This window comes from Protopterus annectens, chromosome 3.part1 (genome assembly GCF_019279795.1).
Source record: "Protopterus annectens isolate FY-2018-M chromosome 3.part1, PAN1.0, whole genome shotgun sequence".
NCBI lineage: Eukaryota > Metazoa > Chordata > Ceratodontiformes > Protopteridae > Protopterus > Protopterus annectens.
The window spans coordinates 1,529,022,579-1,529,038,215 of NC_056732.1; the positions used below are offsets into that span (position 1 = coordinate 1,529,022,579).

The 15,637-nt window shown below is 42.7% G+C and overlaps 1 protein-coding gene across 1 annotated transcript in view; it reads left to right on the forward strand.

Annotated features, from left to right (window-relative positions):
* ABCB8 (ATP binding cassette subfamily B member 8) overlaps nucleotides 1-15,637 on the forward strand; it is a 1,506,569-nt gene that overhangs the window by 737,997 nt on the left and 752,935 nt on the right. The window contains exon 9 of the mRNA XM_044067605.1: nucleotides 11,757-11,862. Within this exon, the coding sequence (XP_043923540.1) occupies nucleotides 11,757-11,862 (106 nt within the window). The remainder of the gene's footprint in view (nucleotides 1-11,756; nucleotides 11,863-15,637) is intronic.

Here is a 15,637-nt window from a genome sequence, read left to right on the forward strand (position 1 = left end):
AAACCTAGCCAAGAGTTTATCCCTAGAAAGAAACCTCAGTTAGCACCTGTCGCCCCTGTCAGTGAGGGACACAGGTGGAACCCTTGGGGCAAATTTGTGGTTTCCCATCCACTTATCAAGGCTGTGCTTGAAGAGGGTCAGCGAGGTGCTCTGTTTAACATGTATGGGAAGTCTATTCCAGAGACGGAGCAGCCTCTGGGAGACAAACCTGTCTCTCCAGCAGGTTTTGTTGATGTCGCATATAAGATTCAGGGCTTTTGAGCAGGTAGTGCATGAGGAGTTAGGCTTATGGATATGGAGTATCTCTATTAGGGCAGGGTCTGAGATTGCCTTGTAGAGGAGGCACAGATCACCTCTGAGCAATCTGTAAGTTACCGAATGGAGTGATAGTGATTTGAGCCTGTGCACATAGGACAGGTGTGGGAGGCCATGGATTCTCTTTGTGAAGTATTTCAGTGGCCTTTCCAGTTGGTGCAGATGTTTGGAGAGGTACATACCAAATGGGGTGTTATACTCAATTATGGTCTAATGAGGGATAAGTATAGAGAGGTAATAACCTCCTTTTTTCTGGATGCAGTCCCTTTACTTATGAGATGAACCAGGTTAAAGGGTTTTCTGACCACTGGTGCTACATGGTGGTTGAATGTGAGGTTATCAACCTGAATGCCCAGGTCTCTCACCACAGGTTGTGCGCTTAGGGGGTTGCCGTTGATGTAGTAATCAGTAGGGGCCGTGTTTTTGCTGAATGGTATGATGATACAGTTTTTTTGCATTTAGCTTGAGGCCATGACTTTGGCACCAGTCATTAGTTGCTGTGAGACCCTCTTGCAGTATGTTAACATCATTTAGGGAGTCAATGACAGCACCCAACTTACAGTCATCCGCAAATTTGTTTAGCCACAGGCTATTTGTCTTTGCCTGAACCTCTAAGAAGTAGAAGCCAAACAATAGGGGTCCCAGGACAGATCCCTGGGGAACTCAACTAGTGACAGGTCTGCTATCAGAGCTGGAGACCTTATTTTGACTTTGTGGGTCCTGTCAGTGAGACAGTTGGCAACTCACCTGATGAGATAGGGATTTACGCCAAGTTGTATTAGCTTTTTGATGATACCCGAGTGGAGGACTGTATCAGAGGCCTTGGCCAGGTCGATGTAAGCTGTATGCACTGACTTTCCCTCATCCAGGACCTTGGTGACAGTCTCAAAGAAGTCAACCAGGTTCAACAGGAAAGATCTGTCCTTGACGGATCCAAACTGGGTGGTGTCAAGTGCTTGAAAATTGCCTTTGTCCTTGTTTATGAGATCCATAATAATACACTCCATGGCTTTACAGATCAGACTTGTCAAGCTAATGGGGCGATAGTTTCCAGGGTCAACAGTGACACCACCTTTGTGCAAGGGGCTGACAATGGCAGTAATCCACTCTGCTGGAATGAAGCCTGTACTTAGGCTGTGGTTGAATGGGGTGCTCAGTGGCGTAGCCAGTTCTTGCTGGAGATGGTGCAGAATACAGCCTGGGATACTATCAGGTCACATGGCACTGTGTTCTTTACCTTGGAATAGGGCCTTTAGCACTTGATCTACTGAGATGTGAGGTGCGGGACAAGTATCAGGTATGTCGAATGGGCCTTGGAGTGGGGGACAGGGGGTGAAGTTTGCTCTGAACCTAAATGATAGCAGGCTGACTAATTCAACAGGATTGGTGTAAGTAATACTGTTAAGTACTAATACGGAACAAACCTGTGCTTAGCCATGGAGGTTCCTGACGTAACTGAAGAAGGCTTTGTGGTTTTCCTTTGTTTCAGAGGGTAGTTTCAATTCATAATTGGCTTTGGAAGTTTTCACTAGTGATCTAATTTTCTTGTTGAGGCTAAGGTGGGAATTTTTCCAGTATGAAATATGTTCCTTTTTACCCTTGGACAACAGTTTCTTCCCTTTTTTGTAAAGCCTGTTGATAGAGGATGTCTACTAAACAGGTTTGTGTTTCCTTGAGGAGCAGGTTTTAGTTCTATTGGGTATTGCTGAGGCCAAGCAGTTGTACAGGTGCTTGTATACTGCATTGGCATACTGTTCAGCATACATGTAGATGTGTCTGTATCAAAGTTAATGTAAGTTCTATTTTCATTGCATACCTGATTTGCTTTACATACATTGATGGAGTTCATGAAGAATTTGTCCTGTAGCACTTCTAGAAATTTCTTTATCTAATACCTATGACCATTCTTAATGGTTGATTTACTAGGTTCAGATTAGCAACTAGTCAATTTGGTACTTTTATTCCTCTCAAAAATGTACTCACTTAGTGCTGCTGTATTCTGTGACATCACACTACATACATAAGCACGGTAGCTCTTGAACCTGCCTCTTAATTTTTTTTTTACTCTCATGATTTGGATCTCAGTCTGAATGATCATCGTTAAAAAGTTCCCATATTTGATGTTTACAGGCAGATCTACTAAATGTCACCGTGGCTATCAAATTATTTACCAACACGCCTTTTATTTTTCCTGCTTTGGGGATAAGCGTGACTTAAACCACTGCTATAACTGCTAGTGTTCCAACTTTTGCCATAAACAGATGAAGGAAAAAAGCAGCTAGCCTACCTCACAATTGGAAGTAAACTGTCTTTGATTATTTGTTACTCAGTTGGGGGGAAGATCCCACATGCAGTTCCCATGTGGAGCATCATCATATTGAACTGAAAACTGGAGAATTAGTTGAGGATTAGCCCTCCTTTCTGTATGCCTTTTGTTAGAAGTTGGCCTTCAAGTTCCTGCAGGTGTTGATCTTATCCTTGGCGTGTAAAGGCTTGAACCACTGACTATGTTCCACTTTGATAGATGACAAGGATGTTGAAGAAGGTATATTTTGTGCTGTAGGCACCATCTTTCCTGTTGTTGTTATGCTGAAGCTCTCCACCATCTGGCTTCATCCTGGGGAGGTATGTCCCTAGAGTTGCACAGATATGGTTCAGGAATGCCTATGACTAAGGGGTCTCCAGCGATCTTTCCTTAGGCTGATGGCCCGAGCTAGGGGTTAGGGAGATGCCAGATCGTCCCATGTTAAATTTTTTTTTGAGGTTCACAAATGTTTGCTGTCTTGTAAGGAATATGGCCTGATGATAGTGTCTTTGCATCTTTGATTGCACTTTAAAACTGAGCTGCAAGCTGATCTCTGGAAGCTGCAAGAGCCATTTGAATTGACCTAGTAGTGCAAAAACTAGAATATGCCCTTCCTTTCATAGCCCAAATTCACCTTGTAGGCCACTCCGCTGGAGTAGAGGGATAAAACCATAAATGGAGCTCAGCGGACTTGGGTTCGATTAACGGATCAGATGACTGATGGAGTTGCAGGGAAGGGGTGGGCTTGCCTATTCCAGGTGGGAGGATGCTTGTTGTTATGCACCATAATGGGAGTGTAGTCCATAGAAGCAAGTGACCCTCTGATAACAAAGGGTATGGTAGGTGGGGAAAGAGAAGTGGGTAGGTAAAAAAAAAATCCACTCCAGACGTAAGTACAGATGAGCTGAGCCTCCAGGACACCTTCAGGATCCATGACTGGCCCCAGCAAAACTGGAGCAAGTCTGCTGATGGTGGAGTGGTGGGAGAGTAGCTGGTATACCCAGCGTGGATGGTGGATATGGGGGGGAGAGGATTGGCCAGGCCATTAACTATGAGGTCCGAGGTGACCTAAAAAAACTGACCTTATAATACAAACCTTATGCAAATTGCAGTCAAGAAAATAATTAATTTCCTAATATTGTTGGGTGCCCTAATATATAATTATCAACCATGGTACGGGTAAGTTCAATCTCTAACCAAATGGGATAGATTATTTTGAGCAAAACAAGGGAAACTGGCTAGGCTTAAAATGCCCCACAAGGGCATCTAGCCTAGTACATACCTATGAACCGGAATACTGTCAACATCTGGCTGACAAACTAAACATTACTTCCCATTTCTGCCCCCTAAGATCTCATTTTCAAGATGCCATAATCCTGAAAAGGCAACTTTTGGTCTTTTAGTAGATGAGAAGATCATACTAAGGCTGTACAAGTGAACAGGAGTCCATTGTTGGTGCAATTCATAAATCAACAGAATCTGCTGTACTTTTAAGTCAAAACCGGTGGACTTTTACCATTTGAGTAGAAGTTTCAGCATTATATAGACTATTATTTACTGCCTTCTTACTGAGTAGTTAAATGCTCTTATTTTGACAGATCTGTATATTTTATGAATGTTTGTGTTTTGCCTGCTCCCTGCCTTAGCGAGTTATCTTTTTAGCAGTATTGAATGGTGTCAGACCTGAACATGTTTCATCTGCATGTTGATATACTCAACTGCTAATTCATATTTTGTCTTTCATCTTCAGTTTTATGTACTTGTCACTTCAAGTATGCTGTGGTATATAAAGAATTACTGTAATGTATTTATTGGAGTTTGTGCACATCTGGTGTGCCTGCTCCTACTATGAAAATTAATTAAAAAAATGTATATACTACTGTTGTGGCCAGTGTCACCTTCAGGAATGTGCCTCTGCAGGATGGTATGTTTGAGGCTGTTCTGTCTTAAGGAGGAGCACATAATCTTAGAAACAACAATCTGGATGCACAGTTAAATGGGAATGTTTTTATGATAGGCCTGTCAAGACGTTACCTTTTGTGGAGGAAGGAAGTCCTGACCACTCTTGGCATTTTTTTTGAGGCCCTTAGGATCCCTTTTGCTGTTCTAAGTTATTCCAGACTATTCCTTGTTCCCAGAAAACAGGGCACTTGATGTCCCATCCTGGATCTATCCATTCTGAACACCTCCCTGGTGGTCCCCAAATTCAAAATGCTAACTTTGCAGCAGCTGCTGCCTATGCTGACAAAAATGCCTGGCTAGTCCTAAAAGATGCCTACCTCCACATCCCCATAAGGGAATCCTGCAGGAAACTCCTGTGTTTCAGAGCAGGCTCACAACACTTTATCGACGGCTCCCAGGGTATTCACCAGATGCTTAGCCCCGGCCATAGCATTTTGCAGACAGAGAAATATACAGATTTACCCTTGTCTGGATGACTGCCTCATTCAGGCAGAGTGCAAAGAAAAGCTGCTCCAGGACCTTTTCTGTGTCAAAACCCTCCTAACCTCCTTAGGGTTCACCATCAGCAAGAAGAAATCAAAGCAAACACCCTCCAGGAAGATCATTTTCTTGGGAGCACTGCTGGACACAACATCCCAAATGGCCTTCCTATCCCCAGCAGAGCTTCCTGCCTCTCTACTTTATCCAGCTGACTTCCTGAAGTCAACTCACTGCGAGAAAGTTCCTGCAAGCCTTGGGGTACATGGCATCTTGCATCCTCCTAATTCCTCTGGCCAGGCTTCACATGAGAAAACTTTGGTGTTATCTAAAGAACCTTTGGTGTCAGCACAGTCAGCCTCTAGAGACCTCTCTACCTCTGATTTCCTGTATAAGGGCCGAGTTTCTCTGGTGTGCAGGGGCCTGTGCCAAGAACAAGGGTCTTCCCTTCATCCTCCACCCAACCAGGCAGACCATCACCACCGATGCCTCAGACATTGCTTGGGGCACCCATGTAGCAGGCAGATACACCCAAGGTCTTTGGGATGCCCAGCACCTTCCCTTACACATCAACAAGAAGGAAATGATGGCAGTACAAAAGGCTCTGACATCCTTCAAACCCCATTTCAGGCCAGGGGTTTTCCTTATCAAAACAGACAACACCACAGTAATGTGGTACATTAAAAACAGGAAGGGAATCCAGTCTTACCCTCTGTGCAGGCTAGCCACAAACCTCTGGCTGACAGCCTCCTCCTTGGGATTACACCTAATAGCACAATACCTACCAGGGAACTAGAACAATGTGGCAGACCACTTAAGCAGAAACTTACTGGACCCCATGAATGGCAGCTCCGCAGAAAAATCTTTTTGAAAGTCACTCAGAAGTGGAGAACTCCGGAGCTGCATCTTTTTGCTTTGCACCTCAACCACCAGCTGAAACAATTCTGTACCAGAGAGTATCACCACCTAGCATTGAAGGTGGATACCTTGACTTTCCCCTGGAACTCCCTCTTTGTGAACACTTTCCCTCCACTACCTCTTATTCCCAAGGTAAGGATAAGGAAGGGGAGACCAAGGGCCATCCTCATTGCTTCAGATTGCCCATACAGCATTGGCACCCCTTACTGCGCAGCCTGACATTACAGCCTCCCAGGCCGCTCCCCTTGATCTCAGACTTCTTGACTCAGGTGGGGAGGGAAATGTGGCATCCAGACTTGCAGACTCTCAAACTGTCAGCTTGGCTAATACTCTAAAGGCAAACAGGGGGCCCCTGTTAAGCAAACAGGTCCTAGACATTATCACAGAGGCCAGAAGGCCCAGCACCAGAAAATCTTACACAGGGAAATGGAAAAGATTCTGCTCCTGGAGCCAGTCCAGTGGGGACAATTCATGACAACCTTCCATCCCTCTTATCCTGGACTACCTAGCAGAGTTACTCCGTAGTGGCCTCTCCTTCTCTTCTATTCAAATCCACACCTCAGCCATTTCAGCACAGATCAGCCCCTGTTCTCACATCCTTTGATTAAACAATTCCTCAGAAGGGCTTCTAATATCAGACCTCCCAGAAGGCCATCCACGCCAGCCTGGAACCTGAATTACGTTTTGGAAAAAACTAGCCTTACCACCCTTCGAACCTGCTGCTTCAGCAGAACTGAGATACCTCTCCTGGAAGACTGCTTTCCTACTAGCTATCACCTCAGCCAGAAGGGTTTCAGAGCTTCAGGCACTGATGGCCATTGAGCCCTTCATCATTTTCCATGCAGTCATGGTCTCCCTGAGGACTAACCCCTCCTTTATGCCCAAGGTGGTATCTAATGTGACTCTCAACCAGGCCATTCATCTGCCCACCTTCTGCCCTAACCCTCAAAACAAGGGAAAAAGAATTCTGCACGCACAAGATGTGCACAGACAGCTCAGGTACTACCTGGACTGTACTAAACCCTTCAGGAAAACAGACCAACTTCTTGTCAGTTTTGCCCCAGGGGCAGAGGGGAATCTCATTTCCAGGCAAACCATTTCCAATGGATATCACACTGTATCCATTTCTGCTACAGATTACATGAGAAACCACCCCTAAGTCTATTCGTACCCATTCCACTAGGGCAGCCTCCACTTCCACAGCATTCCTCAGAGGAGTTCCCACCAGGGACATCTTGGAAGCTGCCACCTGGACAAAGCATTACCACCTACGTCTTTTCTCTAAGACTAGGGCAGGGTTTGCCTCTGCAGTTCTGCAGAGCATGCTGACCCAGGCCTAGGTTTCTTACTAATCCTATCATCCTAATCCCTCTCAACCTTGAAGAAGAAGAAGCTACATCTAAGCTCGTATAATTTGGTCCAGCAAGCAATCAATTGACTGGTGTCTAGACACACATGGGGCTCCAATGTCATACTGTCCCTGTAGAAGTGATGGATGTCTGGCAGTGGGTGTTGGAATCGTTAATCTGTCATCTGGTTCCATTGTAGTGGAATTGAGCAGCTGGCAGACTTTCTCAACTTCTTCTCTAGTCTTCTCCTTGTGGATATAGAATGTACATCTAGAGAGGATTTCCCTAAATGCATCAGGGAAGGGGAAGTTTCACTGATGTATTCTTCATTTCATGGTAACAAACGTGTTTGTATGCCTTCCATTCATTCTGTATGGTCCTGTACTTCATTACAAAGTTCAGCAAAGGAACACAAAAAGTAATTTTTATAATTCTTCGTTGGTCAACAATGGTTGTATTTTTCAGGCTGTCTGGTCCCTCTTGATACAGAAACTTCTCGTAGTAGTTGGGGTGATAACTTGCTCCATCTCAAAGACTGACCTCTTTATTTAGATCCTTTGTTTCTTCCAGATTTTCCCATCTGGAGTTTCAGAAGTGAATGAGCCTGTTAAGAAGATATACCTAAGTGGAACAAAATCTCTACTTGGATGGAGTGGCCCAGATATAGCTTCATTTGATCAGCTTATAGGTGTATTTTAGTCACTTATAAAACTTGGGCTTTAGCTATTATTTGGTAATGCTGTTTATTTCAGCTATTTCAACTTATCCTGCATTTGTTGAGGCAAGGACTGTAGGTCAAGTGCCGGCTGGTCAAGCAGTTCCTTAAAAGAGTGTTGCACCTATGCTCAGCTTTGAAGAACCCCTCTATTTCATGGGATCTGAACTTCTTGATTGAGAAGGCTGGTAGTTCCCTGTTTGTACCTGCTGATTTATCTTTGTCATTTTTTTCTTGAAAAATATTTTTTCATTGTTATCATCTTTGTTCACAGGATATCAGAGCTGCAGGCCCTCTTGTGTTAGTCTTTTATGAGGACTGAGATTCCTTTAGGAATAGTTCATTTCATTCTGAAAGTGTTTTCTGAATTACCTTACTCAACTCCTTTTTTGTTGGCTGTGACTGGATGTACTCTGTCAGCTCAGGCTTTACCTGAAATAGGTACATGAGTTTAGGAAGAATGAACAGTTGCTTGTCTCTTTCACTTTGGGAAGGTAAAGGCTCACAGTTACCAGTCTAACCCATTCTAAGTGGATTGCTCATTAAATTATAGGGTCTATATTACATGATTGAAGTTTCAAAACTTCGAATCTGATATGATCGACACCATATGATCGAAGTTTTGAAACTTCGAAAATGTAATACAAACACAACAACCTACACAAACAAACCATTTAAATGCTCTAAGCAGGGGGGCAAGCCCCCCTGCACCCCCCATACCCCCACTACTTAAATATACCAACTCAGAGATTGCACTACAATGCAGAAAAGGGAAATATTCCCTTTCCGTACTCTATGAAGATCTCCGTTAAAAGAGTCGAGGTTTCAAAACTTAGATCATATGGTGTCAACCATATCAGATTCAAAGTTTTAAAACTTTGATCTTATGATATAGACCCAAATTATATTTGCTATCAGGCAGCTAAGTACCCACTGAAAAAAATCTGTGGCCAGAAGCCACATCAGTAGAGGTGTGGCTGCTTCCACTGGTTGTTTCTAGAATGCGTGCCTTGCAGGCAGATGTATTGTAGTCACTTGATTTTCAGTACGTAGTATTGCTAACCATTATTGTTTCAACCCTGACTCCAGGAATGTGGCTTCCTTAGCGTTGTCTATTTCAGCATTCTACCTCCTGAAGTTTGGTCCTTCAGCTGTTCACTAACTGCTTCAAAACTGGTAGGTCACTGCTTTTCCATTTAGATGAGTCACTGACGCATCAATGAGGGTTTACAGTGGTAGGTATAACATTTATATTGGTACCATATCAGTTAGTCTACAAGCATATACCCCTAGTTCTTAGGTTCATAGGTTCATAGGTTCATACTAGGCTATCTGCCCAAGGGCATTTACAAGCCTAGCCCATAGTTATGTGGCTTTCGCCACCCCTTTAGTTTGAATAAAACTATGCCTATTATTTTGCTGTGCCTCTGTCAAGCAGTGACACTGAAGTAATCCCTGGGGTATATCTGCGATCTCCCATCCATTGGTCAAGATTCCTCTTGAACAAGGCCAGCGAGGTGCTCTGCCTCACATGTACCGGGATTTTGTTCCACAGCATAGGGAGTCTCTGGGTGATGAATTTGTCCCTCCAGCACGTTCTATTAATAACCGTGTCAAGGTTTAAGTCTCCCGCCCTTGTGGTTCTGAGGGATCTAGATTTTTTGAGGTGAAGCATCTTACATACCCTTTTGTTGTTGCCCTGTGCATGGCTAGCCCCTCAATCCCACCTTGGGTGTTGGGAGTTCCTTGTTAGTTGGGCAATATGTACTTATATATTATCAGTGTAGGTGTCAAATCATTGTTACTTCTTGAGTTGCAGAAAGTGTGCAAGGTAAGGGTTGGAGATGACCATTTGGGTCCAGGATTCAGGTGTACTCATGAAGTCAGTGTATGATATCATGACAAGCAGTGGCACCAGGAGCAAGACTTACAACAACTTCTGAGAAGGAAAGTTCAGTGTTATGAGTAGTGGACATCACAAGCCTACTTGCTTATCTGTCAAGGAGTGTCCCCTCATACAGCAGCTGACAAGATAAAAACGTATTTAAGCTAGAGCCACCTTTTCTTCTGCGCTTCCCAGTCTGGTTTCTTCTTACTCCTGCTTGGTCATTGTTTCTTATTACTTTTTTTATTTTCTATAAATTGGTAATCATAACCCTTTTTGTATCCTTATGGGTGTTTCTGTTAAAAATATTCATTTTTTTAACCTTCAAAACACGTGTACCTCTCTCTCTGGTATATGCCTACATCTTCTGCTTAGTATGTCTTCTTGTGAAATAATTTAATTTTTCAGAATTTTTTAATCCTTAATTCTTACATTGTTGAGCTTCATTTGACATTTTCTAATCTGTTTTTTATATATATAGGTTTTCATATATTTTTTTTATTCTACATCTTCTCAAATATCACTGGCTAAACAGGAAGTCTTTAATTAGCAGTCTTTTGCAGTGTGTATTTTTTTGTCTTGGTAATGGCTCTTTTACATGTTGCCACAGTTGACAGTGTGTTCCTACTTTAATATTCATGAATGTCTTTATAAATTGTTTTCAGATATTTTTGAAAGCAAACCTTCATTTTTTGGCTGCTTTCAATAGGAATTTAATCCAGAGAAAGGTTTGACATGTTTTTTGAGAGGTTTGTTTCTTTAATGAATTTTGTGTTTTGTTTTTACATTTATATATCTGTCTAAGCAGTTTTTAATTTCCCTTGCATGAAAACAATGGGGAAATGCCATCTTTAGACTACTTGTTCCCAATGGTCAGATGTTTGCATATCATTTTGCTTTGAAATGGTATGCAAGCAGCTAACAAGACAATTTAAGCCCTTTTCCATTTAGGGAGTGACTCTTAGTTGTACCATAGCCAGTGAAGCACACTTCACTTCTCCTTAAGCATTGTGGTATTAATATTGTATCCATAGTGAATTGGAAGTTTAGTTGTGAGAGTTAAAGCTAGAGCTGCTCACAAGGTTTGATTCCTTCAGCCTCTGTTTGCTAACTGTATGAGTATGCCCTTTGGTCATAGTTTCCTGGCTTTGGCCTAAAAGTTATACAATCTTATTTCATTGTTTTCAGCCAATGTCTATTGGTTGTGCCAAGCTAAGAGGTGCAGTTTAGGAGACCCTTGTGTCATGATTGGGAATCTCCCATCAAAAAATTAATAGCCTTTGACCACTCTGCCCAGATGCCGAAAAGTTACGTCGGCTAGGGGATCATTATATTGCAGGCTGATAAATTTTGTAATTAAAGTGAAGTTCTATAAATCTTTACTCCACCAGGTGCAGTTTGAAGAAGTGTGAATCTAAAGCTATCTTTCCTAAGCACTACCCCCCCCCCGTATCTTTACTTCAAACATAGCTGTATACATGGCTTTCTTCTATGATGTATTTTCTCTTCACTGAACCTCTACATTTTGTGGTAGTTTCATGCCCCATAGTCTACTGTTGAGTTTTGTACATGTAGCCTGTGAATTGAGGAGTAAGTGCCAGTTTACACCAGATGCTGTACAGGTGATAACATGCTGGCATTCGTGGGGGCCTGGAGGAGTACCTGCTTTGTAAATGTGCAGTACTGATAGGGGACAGCATAATTCTGATGGCGATTTCTTTTGAATGTGCACTCTTCAAATATCTGTTTTGTTAAGTATCGCCATCATTTCCTCCATACTACTTGGCATCACTTCCCCAATAATCTCTAACTAGTTGTTCTTTATTGCAGGTATTGTATTGGGCACTATATTTGCAGGAGGTTCCTTGATGGCTGGAGATGAGTTATCGGCTGGTGATCTCATGTCATTTCTGGTAGCTTCTCAGACTGTGCAAAGGTTAGTGAATGTTTTAGGGAGAGGCTATCTATTTGTGGTTGTACAAATGCTGAATGTTAGTAATGCATGTATCCAGAAAGACGTGGGCTAAAATGACAGCTGCTGCATGCATCCTCCTGTTGTACTTTGGTTGTATGAAGGAAAAAAAAAACCTGACTAGCTTCAGTGTTTTTTTTTTGATATGCTTAATTTAAACTGCATTTAATTATCAGTATCGGCTAAACGTGTACTCATTTTTGTGTTTTTCTTGCTCTGCTTTCTCACTGGTAACTTTTGAAACGTGTACTGCTTATGGATGTAGAATATTTTCATTATTTTCATTTGGCTGTGGCTGGAGTACCACTGATTGCAAGGGATGAAATCTAATCTGCACGTGCTTTTTTTGTATGCAGCTATACTATCGATTCCTGAAGATATATCTCTTATATTGTATGATTTTCTGCCATAATTTTGACTTCTTAAAGTATTGGAATTTGCCTACAATACATGCACACACATGCATGCACATGCACACACTTTCCTACGAGGACATTCCATAGCTCAAAACACAATATAAGGTGCCTGACGGTCCTGGATGTATACGAGTGTCTCATGCCAGTGTAGGCAGGTGCATGTGGTTGATAAGCATAAGACCTACACTGGTCCTTATGAGACCAGAAGGTAGGAGAACACAAATGTAATGATTGTATGTTACAGTTGCCTCTCTTGTGCAGCTGGTACTTTTTGCTGTTTAGCCAGATGAGATAACTGAGCCTAGCATTCCTCCATTTCCTCTTTGAATGACCTGTACTTGAGAGAGCCTTCTACATATAAGGTCTTACATGGTCTCACCAGTTAGTTGTTCTTGAAGAATGAAGCCATTAGGTCCTCCCCTTTCATTCCTCTCTTGACCTTGAGGATGATATTTTGCAAAAAGTAAGGGTATCCAAACTCTTTTGCTGTAGTTCTTCCAAAAGACTGATACCATGTATCAGCCTCAAGTAGACTAGAATTATGCATTACCCAAAAACATCAAGGCTGCGACCACTGTATGGTCTCAGCATGTTGCTGATAGTCTCAAGGCAGGAGTGGATGTCCTTCTGTATCACTGTTGCAGTATTATTCACAGTAGGGATCTCCAGGCAAGGATAGCCCGACGTCCAGCCAGTATGCCAAAACCTTTAGACCTTGCATATACACCGTACATCACATGTATGCTTTCTGTACAGGATGTAGGGCATAAAGGTGATATACAGACACAATTTTCTTCTTTGCCACAAGTCTGAACTCAATCATCGCGCTTTGATCTGAAACCCTTTTGCTGTGCTGAATACCTAGCCTTCAGATAAGTGCCTGTTGGGGTCTTTTTTTATTTTTCTTTGATCTTGTTACTTTTTATTTATCTAGAGTTCTTGACATCCAAGAAGGAAAAAATGTCAGTGTGGGAGGCAGATACAATGTCTTTTTTGTCTGGCTGCCTCCCATGACCATACGTTCTTTAACATTTGGAAAGCATTTGTACCCAAAACTCCTTATCTTCCCTGGCCATCTATCGTAAAAATGAGAAATCAGATATGCTCTGGCCTTGATTGCCCAGGTTTGTCAGGTCATTTCAGATTTCCTGTGGCTTGTTACTGTATCAAGTGCATTTATGATGCTGCTGATGCATCTTCCACGGTTGTTGCCATTGAGCCTGTCGTGAGTTGTTATTCTTGGCTGTGGTCCTTACCTGAAGACATTAAGGCCAAGTTGTTGGCTGCTCCTTTGGATAACAAAAATCTCTTTGGGACCACTGCTGCTGAGATGTTTAAGTCTCTTCAGGAAAAAGGTAAAGCCTTGCAGGATCTTAAACATGTCTTTGTATCCCCTATCCCTAAGTTCCAGAGGAACTATCCTACCCGGTCTGCTTTTGTTCAGAGGCAGCCTTATCAGGCCACCAACGGCAGGATGGATGGGTAAGCAAGCTCCTCCTGCTAAGTCTTCTCAGGCTGCTGAGGCTCTGAAGCCTCCTTTATCAGACAAACCTGCTCCTCTTTGACTTGTTGCCCCCTTACCCCCTCAGCCAGGTTTCCTTGTCCTTTCAGCTCTCCCTTTGTCTTTCAGACTGACATACCATCACCTCGTATTCTTGGGTTCTGTCTATCATCTGTCAGGGCTACTTCATGGTGTGGAAGTCTCGCTCTTTTTTTTTCTGGGGTTCCTCAACCTCTTGTAGAACTTCCTCGTTTCTTGGAACTCTGTTGGACCAGGGAACTATTCAACCTGTCCCTCCTTCTCAGGTAGGAAAGGGTTTTTACTCCAGTGTGTTCATGGGCCCTCGAAAGGAGAGCACTTGGGAGACCTATTCTGGATTTCTTCCTTGCTCAACACCATTCTCAAGGTTCCTACCTTTCAGATACTTATTCATCAAACCCTGTTTCCTCTTATTCTAGTCTAGACTTTTCTAGTGTCCCTGGACTTAAAGGATGCTTGTCTTCATATTCCTATTCACCCTCTTTCAGGATGTTTTTATGTTTCTCTGTTTCTTCCCCTCATTTTCAGATCTCTGCTTTCCCCCTTGGCCTTTCTGCTGCCCCAAGGGTATTCACAAAATGCCTAGCTCCTGTGATTGCCTTTTGCAGACTCCAAGGCATTCAGATTTTTCCTTGTCTAGATGACTTGTTGCTTCAGGCGCCTTCTCACAGTCACCTGTTACAGGCTCCAAAGTTCACCATATCTTTCCTCCAAAGTCTGGTGTTCACAGTCAACTTTCAAAAGTCTGTCCTGACAGTTTACCTTTATAACCACAAATTGTGGAAGTGCGATTAATCATAACAGAGACTCATAAAAGCGAACTAAAACCGCAAATTAAAAAAAAAATTGAAAATTAAATGGTTGAATTTTTTTTCGCCCCTTTTCGCCTTTTTTTTACATGCAAACACTACCAGCATATCACCGTGTTCAGCGTCAAGCCATACACATACCAGAAAACATCGGAAGTGATTCCTGTCATGAACGTGCCACAATAAAGTCCCTTATTCACTGTAAGCAATGTACAGCTTCCTGAATAGTGTTCAGTGTAATGTATTCCCCAGAAAGTAATATGCTCCACAAATAACAAGTGCAATGATAACTAAATTCAGGAGAAGGAGCAGTATTTCACCACTAATTTCACAAATCCTCTAGCAGTGAATTCAGAACGTTTCCCCAGTAAACGTATAAAGGCTGCTTCCTTGTCCAAGAGTCTCCTACATTTTGGTGATGAAGGCAAACACAACAGGAGTCTACATCTTAAATCATCTACATGATTCTGCTCAAGTTGCACAGCCTGTAAGATGTCAAGCATATAAAGGGTTTTCTTACCCAGCAAACTACATAGCCACCTGTGCCAACCCTCAACAGCATTCTGGCTACGAGGGTAGCCCATACCACATGTATCATACTGATTCCAAAAAGTGCTATCAAATAAAGGAGACACTCTTTCACTTGTACTTCTCCTCATACCATATCGCGTGGCCTGCCATAGGTATGTGTTTCCTTAAGGAAGATACACAAAGGCTTACCCTCCTCTGGCATGTCAGCTTCTATTTCATGGAAAGTAGTACATATGTCACCTGGGTCAACAAACGCTAATGCAGGTATCTCCTTGCACAGCATTGCAAAGGATATACTGCCTCCAAAGTGTCCTGCCAAATGTAAGCATTGTATATTTCTCCAAAAAATTTGGCAAAAGTGGAACCAGCAACCTTTGGTTAATGTATTAGGGCGATGTCTCTGAACAGAATTCACTGCAGCCCTTTCGAAGTCTGTCAACACC